Raw genomic sequence first — 17861 nt, forward strand, 5'->3', positions numbered from 1 at the left:
CTACTTCCGCTAAAACCCTAGTCTACAATCCGTAGGCATTGATAAGTTAATCCCTTGTCACTTAGTGTTCATGATAAATGTTTACATCCCATGCTATAATTGTATTAACCGGAAACATTAATACTTGTGTGTTTTGTAAACATAAAGAAGTCCCTAGTAAGCCTCTTGTTAAACTAGCTTGTTGATTAATAGATGATCATGGTTTCCTGATCATGAACATTGGATGTTATTAATAACAAGATTATATCATTAGGTGAATGATGTGATGGACATACACCCATAGTAAGCGTAGCATATGATCAAGTCATTTAGTTCTTTATGCTTCAAGCTTTAATATGCATAGTAACTTAATCCTTCGACCATGAGATCATGTTAATCACCTACACCGGATGGATGCTTTGATGACACCAAACACTACTGCATAAATGGATTGTTATAAAGGTGGCATTAAGTGTTCGGAAAGTATAGGGTTGAGGCACTTGTATCAATAGTGGGATTTATCCATCCTAATGACGGATAGATATACTCTGGGCCCTCTCGGTGGAATGATATCCAATTAGCTTGCAAGCATGTGACTGGTTCACAAGGGATATCATATCACGGTACGAGTAAAGAGTACTTATCGGTAACGAGGTTGAACTAGGTATGGAGATACCGACGATCAAACTTCGGATAAGTAAAATATTGCGAGACAAAGGGAATTGTTATTTTATGTGAATGGTTCTTTCAATCACGAAGTCATCGTTGAATATGTGGGAGCTATTATGGATCTCCAGGTCCCTCTATTAGTTATTGATCGGAGAGGAGTCTCGATCATGTCCGCATAGTTCTCGAACCGTAGGGTGACACACTTAAGGTTTGATGTCGTTTTATGTAGATATAGAATATGGAATGGAGTTCGAATGTTGTTCGGAGTCTCGGATGGGATCCAGGACATCACGAGGAGTTCCGGAATGGTCCGGAGAATAAGATTCATATATAGGAAGTCACTTTCCAAGTTTGGAAATGATCCGGTGCATTTATGGAATGCGCTAGAATGTTCTAGAACCTTCCGGAAGAAATCACCATGGAAGGTGGAGTCCCGGATGGACTCCACAAACCCTAGGCTGACCAAAGGGGAAGGTGGAGTCCATGGTGGGCTCCACCACCTTGGTCGGCCATAGGGGAAGGAAAGGGAGCAATCCCACTTCCCCTAGGTTTCACCCATATGGAAGGTTTTGAGTTGGACTCTTATTCGGATTTTGGGCAAACCCTTGGGGGTTCCACCTATATAATGAGGGGGGGGGGGAGGGGGCTCACCAACACTTGGCCGCACCAACCAAGGGGCACCAAGGCCGGCGCCCAAGAGCACCCCCTCTCCCAAACCCTAGCTACTCCCTCCTCCTTCTTCTCCCGCAGCGCTTACGGCGAAGCCCTGCCGGAGATCTCCACCACCACCGTCACCACGCCGTCGTGCTGGCGGGATTCCGAGGAGGATCTACTACATCCGCTGCCCACTGGAACGGGGAGAAGGACGTCGTCATCAACACCGTACGTGTGACCGAGTGCGGAGGTGCTGCCCGATTGTGGCACCGTCAAGATCTTCTACGCGCTTTTGAAAGCGGCAAGTGATCGACTACATCCACCACGAGATTTATCTCGTTAACTCTTAGCGATCTTCGAGGGTATGTTGATCTTCACCTCGTTGCTACCATCTACTAGATTAGATCTTGGCTTGTTATTCGTTCTTGCGGTAGGAAATTTTTTGTTTTCTATGTTACGAATCCCTACAACTAAGTCATGTGGGTAAATTTGTACAACCTGTGCAGAGTGTTTAAAACTAAGTACTTAGCCGTGTTCCCGGTTACGGACAATTTGAGCGAACTGACAAGGATCCTGTTCGAAGATCTCCTCATCCTAATTTCTTAAATAAAATTTGGTGGGTGAACAGGAAATATGACAATTGGTGTAAGTGACTATCGGCTAGCAGGTCCCGTGCCATGTCTATGGTCTGAGTCTGCAGGGGTAGGTCGCCCAAACCAAGTTGATCATATGAAATAGGAAGGCTCACTGATGTCTATCGGTGGTGTCAAGGCTCACTGATGTCTATCGGTGGTGTCTAGGTCAATTGATGTCTATCAATTGTACCGCTTAATTAGTCTGAAAGAAAATGTTTTGTCAAATGATAGGATAAAATCGGCTTTATGCAAATATGCCTGAGCTCTACCAGCCAAATGATCACGTATGTGTTAGGTCGCCATTTGAGTCCACCATAGTGTCATCTTGCCAATACAATTCCAAATATATTGACCTTCGGGCTGTAACGTTTTATGTTGCAGGTTACATCTCTAGCTGAAGATTTATAGTTAGGTTCACGAGTCTTTGCCCAACATATCTTCCTGTGGCTTCATGAAGGAAGATGGCTCCATGCTTGAAGATTTCCTTACTGCTTTAAACTCTGAATTTGTGCTAGCCTGAGAGCTATGCAACTTGTATCGAACCATTTTATTTCCGCTGGATCTTATGTTGTAATGAAGACCTTTGCTACTTGGTATTTCATCTTAAACTGTGTGTGCTAGCAGTTCGATCCGGGACTAGCACTATTGCACAGGGACTCTCACTTTTTCAGGTGAGGTCACCACAGATGGTATCAGAGCACTGTGTTGCCCATAGGTTCGTGACCCTAGGTTTGGATTAGAAAATAGGAAGACCCTAGGAATGAAAAATCCCTCTTATCTTATTGCTATTAAAAAAAAATGTTGTTCGCGAATTTCTTGTATTCTTTCCCACTTCATCTTCAAATATTTCTCTCTTACTCTAGATGGCTTACCTCCTGAAAACCCATTTAGAAAAGAAAGATTACACTCGAAATAGGAGAGAAACTTGGAGCACTCAAGACCAATAGAATGACCACCAATTCCCTTTTTCTTAGCCTTCGAGTTGAGTTTGTTGACCACATGAGGTAGGCAAGCTAGTGTGTTTTATTCCCCGTTTTCGAGACGTTTTGCGATTCACGTATTTCAAAAACTAAAGGGTTGTTATGAATGCTTGTGTGTTTAAGGTTGTTTATGCATGTGTTGTGTGAGGGTAGGAATTTTGCTTCCTTAGACTCTATTTCTAAACTCTATTCTTACCTATATCAACCAAACAGAATGCCGCCCCGTCATGAACCCGAAGTGCTAGCGTACGTTCAGCAAATGGTGGAGGCGCAGGCTTAGCTGATGCAAGCAGTGACACAAACCATAAACCAACTGAACAACCACATGCAGAACAACAACAACAACAACAACAACAACAATCCACCACCACCACCCCCACCGCATGTGGATATGCTGACTAGGTTCCTAAGGCTTCGCCCTGAGAAGTTTTCAAGGGCAGCAGAACCCATGGTGGCCAATGATTGGCTACGTTCTGTGAACAAGGACTTGGTGACCATAGGATGCACTGACGCTGAGAAGGTCAGATTTGCTGCTCATCTACTGGAAGGACCTACAGCTAGTTGGTGGGAGAATTTCCAAATCACTCATCCAATAGCAGAGGTGACTTGGGCAATCTTTGAGGATGTTTTTCGTACCGCTCACATTTCCTCTGGAGTGATGGACCTGAAGAGGGCTGAATTCCTAAACCTCAGACAAGGTCATCGCAGTGTGTCTGAATACATAGAAGAGTTCAGCAACTTGGCGCGCTATGCGCCGGAAGATAGCAACACGGATGCCAAGAGGAAGGAAAGATTTCTTAAGGGACTGAATGCCGAGCTGATGATTCATCTATCAGTGGTTTACTTGCCCACTTACCAGTCACTGTGTGACAAAGCTATAACCCTAGAGAACACAATGAAGCAAGTGGAGAAAAGGAAGAGAAAACATAGCTACGACAAACATGGTTCAGGACCACCACATAAGATGCGCTCTTATGGTGAAGGCAGTGGAGGTTCTGGATATCACAAGGATGGAAACAATGATGGAGGAAGTAAGCATCAGCACCACAATGGAAATGGCCACCATCACAATGGCCATAAGAGCTATCATCACCCCAACTCTGGAAAAGGAAATGGCAGCCACCATGGAACCAACAATGTCTCTAACCACAACAATGGCAACCGTTCTGGGAAGAGAGATATCAGTCAAGTTGAATGCTTCAAGTGTAGGAAGACGGGACATTATGCCAATGAATGTCCTGAGAAGGATTCTAAAGAAGCAAAGAAGGCCGAAGAGGCAAGGAAGCCGAACCCATTCCGGAAAGGACATGTTAACCACGTCAATGTGGAGGAACTATATGATGAACCCGATGCAGTAATCGGTACGTTCCTGATTAACAACTCCTCAGCACTTGTCCTATTTGATAGTGGTGCATCGCATTCATTCATTTCAAGAGCATTTGTGGATAAGAATAAACTACCCACTGAAACAATAGGGTGCCCTCTTAGAGTAAGCTCCCCAGGGGGAGAGATGTTAGTAAGTGCTGGATGCAGACAACTAACCCTAGAAATTGGAAAGCATAAGTTCCCAGTCGACTTGATAATACTGGAATCCCAAGGTTTAGATGTAATCCTGGGAATGGATTGGATGACCGCCTATGGAGGCATAATAGATTGTACAAAGAAAACCGTTACACTCACAACCCCAGCAAAGAAACGAATCCGTTTCAACTCAACCTTTGAGCTTAAAGGTAGTAAGGTCAACTCTCTTAAGGGGGTTAGCCTAGAAGATGTACCCGTTGTGAGGGAATATCCGGATGTCTTCCCGGAAGAGTTGCCAGGATTGCCACCTGATAGAGATGTTGAGTTTCTCATTGAACTTTTGCCTGGTACTGGACCCATAGCCAAGAGACCATACAAGATGGATGTTGATGAACTAAAGGAGCTCAAGAAGCAGCTTAAGGAGCAAATTGAGAAAGGATTTATTCGACCTAGTTCATCATCTTGGGGAGCACCTGTGCTGTTTGTTGAGAAGAAAGACTCTATCAAACGATTAGTGATGGACTACCGTTCGCTGAATGAGATGACGATTAAAAACAAGTACCCATTGCCCAACATCAATGACTTGTTCGACCAATTGAAGGGAGCAAAGGTATTCTCCAAGATAGATCTTCGATCGGGTTACTTCCAATTGAAGATCCGGGAGGAGGATATACCTAAGATCGCATTCACAACTAGATACGGCATATTTCATGACCATGATGAACAAGGTATTCATGGAATATTTGGATAAGTTCGTGGTGGTATTCATCAATGATATATTGATATATTCAAAAGATGATGCCGAGCACGAAAAACATTTGCACCTAATCATGGAAAAGCTCAGGGAGCACAAGTTGTATGCTAAGTTCAGCAAGTGCGAGTTCTGGTTAGATAGAGTTGGATTCCTTGGACACATAGTTTCAGTAGAAGGAGTAGCAGAAGCAAGGTTGCAGCTGTGACTGAATGGGAGTCACCCAAGAATGCGGGAGAGATTCGGAGTTTCTTTGGACTTGCTGGATACTACCGGAGATTTATTGAGAATTTCTCCAAGATTGCAAAGCCCATGACAGAACTGTTGAAGAAGGATAAGAAATTCATATGGACTGACGAGTGTGAAGCTAGTTTTCAAGAGTTGAAGCAACGCCTAGTAAGTGCATCGGTTCTATGTTTGCCGGATATAAATAAGGATTTCCAAGTGTATTGCGATGCTTCTCGCCAAGGACTTGGAGGTGTTCTAATGCAAGATGGGAAAGTTGTGAGTTATGCTTCGCGACAACTCAAACGTCATGAGAGAAACTATCCAACTCATGACTTAGAGCTAGCATCTGTCGTGCATACTCTCAAGGTATGGAGACATAATCTGATGGGAAAGCATTGTGATGTGTTCACAGACCATAAGAGCATGAAGTATATATTCACTCAGAAGGAGCTAAACATGAGGCAAAGAAGATGGTTAGAACTAATAAAGGATTATGATATGAATTTGTAATACCACCCAGGAAAGGCTAACGTTGTAGCCGATGCGCTGAGCCGTAAGACCTATGTAAACGGTCTCACCGCAGGAGAACTACCTGAGGAGTTGTGTGAGCATTTCAAAGATCTCCGACTGGAGATTGTGCCAGAAGGTTGTTTGGCATCGCTTGAAGTTCAGCCAACCCTAATGGATAAGATTAGAGAAGCTCAGAAGTCAGACAAAGAAATAGAAGTAATCAAGGCCAATATGAGTGAAGGCAAAGCAAAGGGATTTCATGAGGATGAGCAAGGAACCATATGGTTCGAGAAGCGAATTTGTGTGCCTCAAGACCCAGAACTTAGGAAGTTGATTCTTCAAGAAGCACACAACTCACCATACTCCATTCATCATGGTAACAATAAGATGTACATGGACATAAAGGAAAGGTTCTGGTGGACTAACTTGAAGAGAGACATCGTCGAGTATATTGCACTGTGTGATGTTTATAGCAGAGTCAAAGTGGAACATCAAAAACCAGCAGGATTGTTGCAACCCTTGCCAGTACCAGAGTGGAAGTGGGAAAATATTGGCATGGACTTTATCACCGGATTGCCATAGACTAGATCAGGATATGATTCTATTTGGGTCGTAGTGGACCGTCTGACTAAAGTGGCTCACTTCATACCAGTGAAGACCACCTATACGAGTGCCAAACTAGCCAAGATATACATGAGCAGAATCATTTGTTTGCATGGAGTGCCCAAAAGTATCGTTTCAGATAGAGGTACTCAGTTCACTTCTCACTTTTGGCGTAGTCTTTGGGAACTAGTCCTTGAATTCAGCACATCGTTTCACCCATAGACTGATGGACAGACTGAGAGAGTAAACCAAACCTTGGAAGATATGTTAAGAGCTTGTGTGTTGGATTATGGATCCAACTGGGATGAAAATTTGCCATATGCTGAATTTTCATACAACAATATCTACCAAGCAAGTATTGGAATGGCTCCGTTTGAGGCACTATATGGAAGAAAGTGCACCACCCCACTGTTATGGAGTGGCATAGGAGAAAGAAGTCTATTTGGCCCAGACTTGATCAAGGATGCTGAAGAGAAGGTCAGATTCATCAGGGATAGACTAAAGATAGCTCAATCCAGACAGAAGAGCTACGCTGACTCAAAGCGTAGGGAAGTGACCTATGAGATAGGAGATAGAGCATACCTTAGAGTCTCACCACTACGTGGTATGAAGAGATTTGGAGTCAAGGGAAAGTTAGCACCCCGCTTTGTAGGACCATTCAAGATCCTAGCTCGCAAAGGTGAAGTAGCATATGAGTTGGAACTGCCAGAATCACTATCTGCAGTTCATAACGTGTTTCATGTAAGCCAGCTGAAGAACTGCCACCCAGATATGGCAGAGACTCCATTGAGAGATACAGTGACACTTGAGGAAGTACAGTTGGAGAGTGATCTCACATACGAAGAAAAACCAATCAAGATACTAGAGACAGCAGAAAGAGCTACTCGTACTAAGACGATCAAGTTCTGCAAACTCCAGTGGAACCACCACACCGAGGAAGAAGCTACCTGGGAGCGAGAAGATGATCTTCGAGAGGACCATCCACACATATTTGCTAGCCTTTCCAAATCTCGAGGACGAGATTCATCTTAAGGGGGGTAGGTTTGTAACATCCCAATTTTCAAATTTTCAAACTTCATGCATTGCATTCATAAGCATCATGACACCATTGCATTTTAGGGAAACATCAAAGCTCTTTTCAAAACCCCAAAACCAAAATGGCACTATAGCCACATAGGCATGCATGCCAAATTTTTGTTTTATAAAAGTTTTATTTTATCTTAAAAGTGGTCTCATAGTGAAGGCCTTTTCACAAGGAAACCATCGATACCTTATTTGTATTTTTCCGCTTATTTTTGGTGCCTCAAATGCATATTAAAATACGAGAAAGAAATAGAAAAAGAAAAGAAAAAAAGGGGCCGACCCAACTGGGCCGACCCAGTCGGCCGACCGGCCCAGCCAGCCAGGCCCGCGCGCTCCTTCCCTCCCCCTTCTCTCTCTCCTGCCGCGGGCCCCACCCGTCAGGGGCTTCTTCCCCAAGCCCCGCCCGCTGCCCACGTTCCCCACCCCGACCACCACCCCACGCGCCCACTCCCTCGCGCGCGCGCCTCCCCCTCGGCCCCGAGCTCCCCTCCCCTTTAAAGCCTGCCTCCCCTCCTTCCGTCCCCCCCCCTTTTCCCCTGCACCCACGCCGCCAGGCCGCTGCCAAACTGCTCGCTGGAGCTGCCGCCCCTCCGTCCGCCCGCCACGCCCGCCCGGGGAAGCACAACACCACGCCGCGGCCACCATCGGAAGGCTCTCGCCGCGCCGCACCCCGTGCACGCCTCAGCCAGGCCGGGAGACGCCGGGAACGCCGCCGCCGGCCGCCATCTGAGCTGCCGCCGGTGAGCTTCCTCGTCGCTGGCCACGTCATCATCCACGTCGTCACCACGTCAGCGCCTCGTCAGGCGCCACCTCTGCGCCACATAGGTCCCCCTTTTTTCTTTTATTTCTCTTTCCCTTTTCTGTCAACAGATCCAGGCCGTACATGTTAGTTAGATCCTACGGCTTATAACGCTGATCCGCGGCGAAGGGGTACAGACCAATCGTGTTGCGCCACATGTCCTGGACACAACCCTAGATTTCGTTTAATTTGATTTTCGATAGTCCGCGCTTTGCAAAATTCATATCCAGAGATCTGTATGTCCAAAAATCATGAATCATATATCGTTGGAATCCTAAAAATATAAGGAACATTAAGGAACAATAAAATGTGAACTTGCAGAAGTCTAAAAATTTAGTTGTTGCTCAGCTATGCTATGAAATGATTTTGTCAGTGAGTTATGGAAAAACAACTAAGTTTAATGAACTACCTGGGTGGAATTGGTATTGCTCGGGTTATGTTGAGTGGTTCCCTGGGGTCATGTCGTCGAACCTCTGAACCGCCAGGTGTATCGCACTTGTGGACAGCCACCCAGGAACAAAGAGATTGTAGACAACCTTGCTCATTAGCTGCCGTACAACCACATGCTAATATGGGCTCTGGCTTGATGGAGTATGTTGTGAGAACCCGGATCCTACGTGACAGATGATGTAGGGGAATGTAGGTTGGTACGGGTCCGTAGAGAATGGTCCAGGGGATCACTTCGGAAAAGTCTTGTCCTAGTCAACATCTGTCCATTTGAGAAAAATGTGCATCATGGAAGAAGAGCAGACTAAGTCATGTGGGTAAATCTGTACAACCTCTGCAGAGTGTTTAAAACTAAGTACTTAGCCGTGTCCCCGGTTACGGACAATTTGAGCGAACTGACAAGGATCCTATTTGAAGATCTCCTCATCCTAATTTCTTAAATAAAATTTGGTGGGTGAACAGGGAATATGACAATTGGTGTAAGTGACTATCGGCTAGCAGGTCCCGTGCCATGTCTATGGTCTGAGTCTGCAGGGGTAGGTCGCCCAAACCAAGTTGATCATATGAAATAGGAAGGCTCACTGATGTCTATCGGTGGTGTCTAGGTTAATTGATGTCTATCAATGGTACCGCTTAATTAGTCTGAAAGAAAATGTTTTGTCAAATGATAGGATAAAATCGGCTTTATGTAAATATGCCTAAGCTCTACCAGCCAAATGATCACGTATGTGTTAGGTCACCATTTGAGTCCACCATAGTGTCATCTTGCCAATACAATTCCAAATGTATTGACCTTCGGGCTGTAACGTTTTATGTTGCAGGTTACTTCTCTAGCTGAAGATTTATAGTTAGGTTCACGAGTCTTTGCCCAACATGTCTTCCTGTCGCTTCATGAAGGAAGATGGCTCCATGCTTGAAGATTTCCTTGCTGCTTTAAACTCTGAATTTGTGCTAGCCTGAGAGCTATGCAAGTTGTATCGAACCATTTTATTTCCGCTGGATCTTACATTGTAATGAAGACCTTTGCTACTTGGTATTTCATCTTAAACTGTGTGTGCTAGCAGTTCGATCCGGGACTAGCACTATTGCACAGGGACTCTCACTTTTTCAGGTGAGGTTACCACAAATTCTTATACAAATAATTAGTTAAATACAACTGATGTGATCAATACCAAAACCCACTAAAGGAGATATGTTCTTTCAATCTCCCCCTTTTTGGTTCTTGATGGCAACATAAGGATTTGCATAAGAATTGAATTTGAGCACATTCTATAAAATGTAGAGAAGCTCCCCCTAGACATGTGCACCCATTTAGAATTGCTTTTGAATACAAAGAGCACATAATCTAGGATCAATACTACCCAATATTTTATAGACTAACCAACAAGTGCAAGATACAAAGAGTAACAATGTATCATATCCATAACTTGCACTAAGTAAAGACATAGTATATATGAGTAAAGACAAGTGTTGAAATTAGAGATCATACCACAAGTAGTCACTTAGTCTTTACCATAGATAGATAGAGAGCATATGTCTCACACACATAGATAAGGTTCATAAAACATAACGAGAGAGTTCACAACAGTTAATAACCATAAGTCACAAGCTTAAAGAGTCAAAGAAGGCGCAAGCTTGTGACTTCCCATGCAAATCCCGTAAACAACCTAATAGAACTCTTCTCCCCTTTTGGCATCAAGAGCCAAAAAGGTTGAAGGTCGAAGCTAGCGTCCCGTGAGTCTCAAAGAAAGTCCTCAACGTCATCATAGTGAGAAGGGTGGGCACTGGTAGAGGGTCCGGCTTCACCATCAGACCACTGACTGTGCGAAGAGAGCGCGCCACTGTGGCTTAATTAGGAGTGATATTCTCCTCAGACCCCTGGAGGAGACACTTCCACTTCTAGATTCATCATGATGCTCTTCTGGCGATGGCGAGCTTTCTTCTCAGCCACATGAGCTTCATACATGCCCTCCTGGATATCCAGTTGGAGACAAAAAGTCTTCTTCACCTTGATCTTGAGCTTCTGGTACCAAGATGGCTCGAGCATAGGGTCATACATGGAGTTGGGAGGTGGCCCAAGACCCATGTGAATAGGAAAACCAACTCTATGTGCAGTTGAAAACTCTGCAGAAGCTGCTATAGGCGCTGTTGTAGATGTGGCTATGGCAGGAGCTGGTGTGGGGGCTATTGTGGCTGTAGCTGCTGAGGCGGGAGTGACTGGTGCCGTAATCACATGGTCCTTGATGAGGAGCTTCTTCTTACGATGCTCTGTGAGGTGTGCAGAAGCTTCAATGTGCACACCGGACAAATTTCTCACTCCACTTCTCAGAAATGAGCTTCATGATATAGGGAGCAAATGAAGGTGACCTCTTCTCCAGCATACACATATAAATCTGGTTCCACAAGCAGTCTATCACATCCATCTTCACACCTTTGCCCCTCCGAAGGTGTGTCTGAAGCAATATGTCAATGACAAAGGAGTGGATCTCATCGAAGTTACCTACTTTGGCGGCAATGGTCTCACGGTAGATGCAAAGCATGATATCATAGATTGGCTGAAGACCGGAAATGAACCCAAGCTTGCATTTACCACGGATATAAAGAGGAGCAAGCACGTCCTTTGAGCTTGCATTATTTTCATCATGGCACCTCCAACCACTAGCTTCATCCTCACAGTTGTCCCGAATGGCATATCCCAGAAAACGTTCAAATTCACTCCAAGTGGCAGTGAGTACCACATCACGAGTCATCCAAGTGATGGACCTAGCTTTATCCTCAGGAAAATGAACTGTTGCAAAAAACTGAGTCAGAAGATAATCATCATAGTTGCAATGGAGAGCCATAATAGGTAGCAAACCAAACTCCTCACAAATCTCCAGGGCTTCATGAAGATATGCCTCACCCTGCATATGACCAATGTTGATATACCGTTGATCAACCACTTTGGTCTTGGAACAAGGATAGACGTCGTCGAATATTTTCTCTTGAGTGTCGGTGTAGAAGTGAGGGTTGCGGACCCTAGCAACCCATTGTGCCTCATAGGGGTTGATGGAGCGAAGAGCAGTATACTCTGACTCTGGAGTTTTCTTTCCCCTCTTCTTATTGGCAAGAGAACGACCACGAGGAGTAGTGGCATGGGGCAAAACTTCATCATTTTTAACAAAATCGGCCTCAACTGATGGTACTTCTCTTCTCTTGCGAGGTCTCACACTACCCGGCCCACTAGCACCTATGAATTAAGAGATGATGCATAGAGGGAATATGGGATAAGTGCACAAGCTCATATGAACAAACATGTTTTTTTATTTTTTTAACAAAAATGTTCATGGAGTGAGATAAAATTTTCTAATCCACAATCTAATGATCATATGTACAGAGTATGCAAGTATAAACATAGATCAGCACAGCCACTATATTCTTGACAAGATTTAGCCTAAAATCTACCCCCTAAATTAGCTAGAGTCTCTCACACTAAATCGCAAAATACGAGTAGAATACGGAGAGACCGGAGCTAATAATGGAGGCCATGGGGGAGATGGTGGCTGCAAATCTTTCCACCAAGGTGATTTGAAGGAGAGGCCCCGAGGCCGGCGGCGGCGACCGGGACGATGCGACGGGAGACACGAGCAGTGTGGTGGTTCGGTGGAGGAAGAACATGAGTCAACTGACTCGAGTCCCCCCGCAGCACCCCCTTGATGTGCAGCCGCGTGCGCCATGGGTGGTAGTACCGGCCAGCCAATAGCGGTACTACCGGCCCGCAGCTCGGCGGTAGTACTGGCCCGGAGGCGGCGGTACTACCGGCCCAAGAGCCGCCCGCCCAGTTGGGCCTTCCCTCCCTTTGATGTTTTTTTATTAATATTTTAAAAACGTTGTTTAAAGATGTAGCTTGGTTTTCTTTTTTAATAAAAAGAAATCTTGATTTGAATTTTTTTAAATGTGCTTGTGCATTGAATAGAAGGTCTTTAGGGATGAGGGAACGGCTTAGGTTTAGATAATGCTAAACTGGAAGACTTGGTACTATTGACTCAAGTTTGCAATAATAAAACTAGAGAGTCCAAAATTGAGCCAATTCCCACAAGACCATATAGATGTCAAATAAATCTCAAGAAACTCCAAATAACACCAACTCCTCATAATAAGGAGGTCGGTGGCCTAGGCCACCATGTATGAGTGATTGGCATGACAATGCGAAGATATATCTTGGGTCCATAAGCAATACTCTTCATTTAAGCTCACATATCACAAATGATATAAAGAGTATGATTTCTTACTATCGGCATCATGGGGGGAGGGATAGTCCAATCAATTAGGACCGCACTCCCCCTATATCTATGCCCACACCTAAACCAAATAGAAGTCGATGAATAGGTATGTATGCAAAGTGTTCAAGCTAAGCTCCTTGAATATATGATATTTAGCTCATTCCTCAAGTAACAAAATCTTGCTTCATAAAGAGGCTTCGTGAATATATCCGCAAGTTGGTCATGGGTACCAATGAATGACAACTCAATATCGACTCGGGAGACATGATCTCGAATGAAGTGGTTGCGAATCTCAATATGCTTCGTTCGTGTGTGTTGTACGGGGTTGTATGCAATCTTGATGGCACTTTGATTGTCACATAAAATAGGCACTTTATCACAAGTGACACCGTAATCCTTTAAAGTTTGCCTCATCTCCATAAGAGTTGTGTGCACCCACTAGCGGCCGCCACGTACTCGGTTTCGGCGGTAGAGAGAGCTATGCAATTTTGCTTCTTAGAAGACCAACACACCAAGGACCTACCAAAAAATTGGCATGCCTCGGAGTTTAATTTCCTATTATCCTTATCTCCCGCCCAATCCGAGCCCGTATAGCCAACAAGTGAGAATCCATAGCTCTTTGGATACCATAATCCAAATCTTGGGGTAAGAACTAAAAATCGAAAGATTCTTTTGATTGCCACCAAGTGTCTTTCTTTAGGAGCGGCTTGATACCTTGCACGTACACCTACACTCAACACAATATCCGGTCTAGATGCATAAAAGGTAAAGCAAGGAGCCTATCATGGAGCGATATATCTTTGGATCCACGTCCTTACCACCGGGATCAAGTGCAAGATGGCAAGTGGTTGCCATTGGCGTCTTTGCACTATTCAAGTCCTTTATATTGAATCTCTTGAGCATGTCTTGAATGTACTTGGCTTGGCAAATGAATGTTCCTTCTCTCAATTGCTTGATCTCAAAACTAAGAAAGAACCTCATTTCACCCATCATGGGCATCTCAAACTTGTCGGTCATAAGCTTTGAAAATTCTTCATTGAAAGATCTATTATTAGAGCCAAAGATAATATCATCAGCATATATTTGGCAAATGAAAGCTCCCCATCAACCCTCTTAGTAAAAAGAGTGCGGTCGATTAGCCCGAGTTTAAATCCACGGTCTAGCAATAACTCTTTAAGGTGCTCATACCACGCACGTGGGGCTTGCTTAAGGCCATAGAGTGTCGTATCGAGTTGATAGACATTGTTGGGGAACTCGAGATCCTCGAACCTGGGGGGTTGCTTAACAAACACCAACTCTTTTATAGTTCCATTAAGAAATGCACTTTTTACATCAATTTGTTGAATTTAAAGTTATGGTGAGACACACATGCAAGAAGGATAAGGATGGTCTCAAGGCGAGCCACGGGAGCATAGGTTTCACCGAAGTTAATGCCTTCCACTTGAGAGAAACCTTGAGCCACCAATCTTGCCTTGTTCTGAATGACTATACCATGTTCATCTTGCTTATTCTTGAATATCCACTTCATGCCAATAACATTGCAAGAATCTTTGGGCTTCTCTACTAATCTCCACACTTTTTTGCACTTGAAGTTATTGAGTTCTTCATGCATAGCATCCAACCAATCCGGATCTTCAAGTGCATCAAAGACTTTCTTCAGTTCCACCATGGTTATATAAGCTTGATGATCACTAAAGTTGGCTAGTTGTCTCCGGGTGGTCATTTGTTTCCTCAAATCACCAACAACTTTATCAATAGTGTGTCCTAGAAGTTCCAAAGTTCTTGCAACTCTTGCTTTGCGGCGGGCTTCGATATCCTCAAAAGAGCTCTGAGGCATCACTTGGTATTCTAGACTATTTTGATCCCCGTCTTGACCGTCAATTTGAGCTTGCTCAACTTCTCACTACTAGGATTTTGCTTACCGCCGGTGCACAGATTTTGCTACCGCCGGCACATTCGCATTCGTCGGCGATCACCTCGCCGGTGGTAATGCCTTACTGCCGGCACCTTCGTTTTCGCCGGTGGTAACGTGCCATTATCCCCGGCGCCTTCACATATTCGCCGGGGGTATCTATTACCCCCGGCGCATAAGCCATATTTGTATGTGTCGGCAGTACATATTTAAAGAAACAAAAAAAGAATTAAAATCAGTTACCCCTGGCAACCAAGGCTATGCGCCAGCGGTAATGAATTTAAGAAACAAACAAATTAATAATTATAAAAGTTACAGAATGCGATTAGTCTGCCGTAGCACATCGAGCTACCTAGCTGCCTGCTGTACCCAGCACTGCGCATCCGCGCGCGCCTCCATCCTGCCCTACTCTGCTCCACTTCCACCTCCTCTCGATCCATCTTGTGCAGGGCTCAGCACGCCTCAGCTTGCGGTCTCGCCAGAAGCTTCAGCTGGACAAGCAAAGCTCCGGCTCGGCTCAGCTTCTTGTCGTCGGGAGGGCAGTGTCGGTCTTGCCGGCTCGACAAGGAGAGCTTCCCTGACCTTGTCGTCGTCCTCAACGTTCTCCCCGAGTCAGGAAGAGGACACCGACCTCCTGCTAATTGATATAGCATGATTATTCACGTCCGGCTATATGCTTATTTCTAGTAGTGTCCACGTCTCCCTCCTCTACCTGCAGAGACATTTCACAGCAACTGCCATTGTCACTGAAATATTTTTAACTGATTTGCACAGCAGCGTGCACTAGTTCAAATATTAAGTCATGGTTCATTAACATCAGGACATACTTTAACTGATATGCAAATCAACAACGAAGGTTGCAATTTGAACAGAGTAAAATCTAATACAAAGGCACACATAATCCATCACTGTGAATCAAATACAGCTGCCATTTTTACAAGGAGTTCAGCATATATGTTGAACTCTGAAGAAGTGCTTATCTACAACAGCCATATAGAATCGAGCTCATCTTACCAAATATGCAGCCAACGGACGGCGTGGAGTAGTGTGTGGCGCCAAGAAGGACCTCGGGAGCCCTGTACCAAATAGTCAGGATCTGCAAAGGTATTCAGACTGCGTTATGAAGAGCAGATCCAGGAAGGGCAATCGTGCAGAAACAACCATCAATCGTCAGTCAGGTGCTAAGGCTGCTGGTAAAGGAACTTGGAAGCGGACCTCGTGTGTGTACTTCTTGAGAGGAACCGTGAAGGCACGGCTGAGCCCGAGGTCGGCGATCTTGAGCGCCATGGTCTTGCCGTCCATCAGCAAGTTGTGCGACTTGAGGTCACGGTGCAGGACGCCGCGCCCGTGGCAGAAAGCCACGCCCTTGCAGAGCTGGTACATCAGGATCTGCATGCACAGCATCAACCACCTTATCAAACGATCGGACACTGTCGGGAACATTCAGACAAACACCTGGCGTGCAAGATCCGGGGAACGAACGATGAGAGAGAGAGAGAGAGAGAGATCGACGGGGGTACGGAGGGGAATAGATACCTTGATGGTGTGTGCGGGGATCTTCTCGTGGTTCTGGCGGTGCCCACAGATGAACTTCTTGAGGTCGGTGTCCATGTACTCGAAGATGAGGTAGAGGATGGTCTGGCCTTCCTTGTTCTGGCCCTGCTCGAGGTCAAGCAGGCGCACGACGTGCGGGTCCTCGGACAGCATCCGCAGCAGGGAGACCTCCCTGAGCGCCATGGGCGGGGCACCCTCGTCGTCCTCGGGGAGGCCACGATCAGCCCCGTCGCCTTCTCCCGGGCCTTGTACACCTTGCCGTATTTGCCCTCCCTGACCTTCTCCAGCTTCTCGTGCAGATCCATGGCGCGCATCTCGTCGCCACCCGTCATCGTCATGGGTGGCGCCGCCAACGCTCCCTAGTGCTGGACGACGATGGTTTGATTTGGGATTTGGGGACGGCGATGGTTCGAGTTGGGACTTGGCCTTTGGGGACGGAGATGGTTCGATTTGGGCTAAGTAAGCCGTAACTATTCTATCCCCGGCGATATTGGCCTGAAAAGGCCCGAAATCGTTAAAAAAAGGCCGACCTTCGCGAAGGGAAGGCAACTCGCTCCGCACGCGACAAATCCTTGGGAAGTGGTCTCCCTGCTCGCCACGTGTCGCAAGGGGAAGCAAGGTGGGGATGAGGGAGGAGAGAGAAGACTGGGTTGTGTCAGTTTTTCCCTTTTTCTTCTAGATTCATTTTTTCAAAATGAAGTATCTTGAGAACCGTAAGTCCAAATTGCGAACCGTTTTCACTTTTGAGATCCTCGCGTCGAGATCTTCAAAACTAGATCCTATGTTGATAGGTTTGGAGATACTTTTTTTTCGTACTTCCAATAATATTATGAGTGTACCTGTGGTGTGTACCTAACTGTACTCGTGTTTCAACTAATAAGTACTCCTGTTTTTAGTGTATTTGGTGCAATTTTTCCCTTTACTCGCTAACTGTACTCGCCCGTGTGCGGGACTGTACCTGTACTTACGCGCGACTGTACCTACTCGTGTGCGTCACTATACTTCTGTACATGTACTTGCTCGTGTTCACGACTGTACCTGCTCGTATGCGTGTTTGTACCTGCTCGTGTGCGTGATTGTACTTGTACTCGCTCGTGTGTTCAACTGTACTCGTGTGTTGTGCGTGGATCGTACTCGCCCGTGTGCGTATTTCAGATCCATGTGCGCAATCAGACTGCCGTGTACGTGGATCGTACTTGTACTCGCCCGTATGTTCAACTGTACTCGTGTGTCGTACGCAACTGTACTCGTGTGTTTGCATAACTGTACTCGTG

General features: G+C 45.5%; 1 protein-coding gene and 1 pseudogene across 1 annotated transcript; one reads left to right on the top strand and one right to left on the bottom strand.

The window, feature by feature from the left end:
- The first annotated feature begins 3365 nt into the window (after positions 1-3365).
- LOC139833911 (uncharacterized) lies at positions 3366-6509 on the top strand. The gene is made up of 2 exons (XM_071824280.1): positions 3366-5166; positions 6001-6509. The coding sequence occupies exons 1-2, from the start codon at positions 3366-3368 to the stop codon at positions 6507-6509; spliced, it is 2310 nt and encodes a 769-aa protein (XP_071680381.1).
- Positions 6510-15241: 8732 nt separating this feature from the next.
- On the bottom strand, positions 15242-17036 carry LOC127313376 (cyclin-dependent kinase B2-1-like; annotated as a pseudogene).
- Positions 17037-17861: the final 825 nt, after the last annotated feature.

Source organism: Lolium perenne, chromosome 7 (assembly GCF_019359855.2).
Source record: "Lolium perenne isolate Kyuss_39 chromosome 7, Kyuss_2.0, whole genome shotgun sequence".
NCBI lineage: Eukaryota > Viridiplantae > Streptophyta > Magnoliopsida > Poales > Poaceae > Lolium > Lolium perenne.

Excerpts from the sequence above, each read along its gene's own strand:
- LOC139833911 (XM_071824280.1), top strand. The coding sequence starts at position 3,366 with ATGGTGGCCAATGATTGGCTACGTTCTGTGAACAAGGACTTGGTGACC. Across the intron at positions 5,167-6,000 it reads TCATGACCATGATGAACAAG|GAGAACTACCTGAGGAGTTG; the intron begins GTATTCATGGAA and ends GTCTCACCGCAG.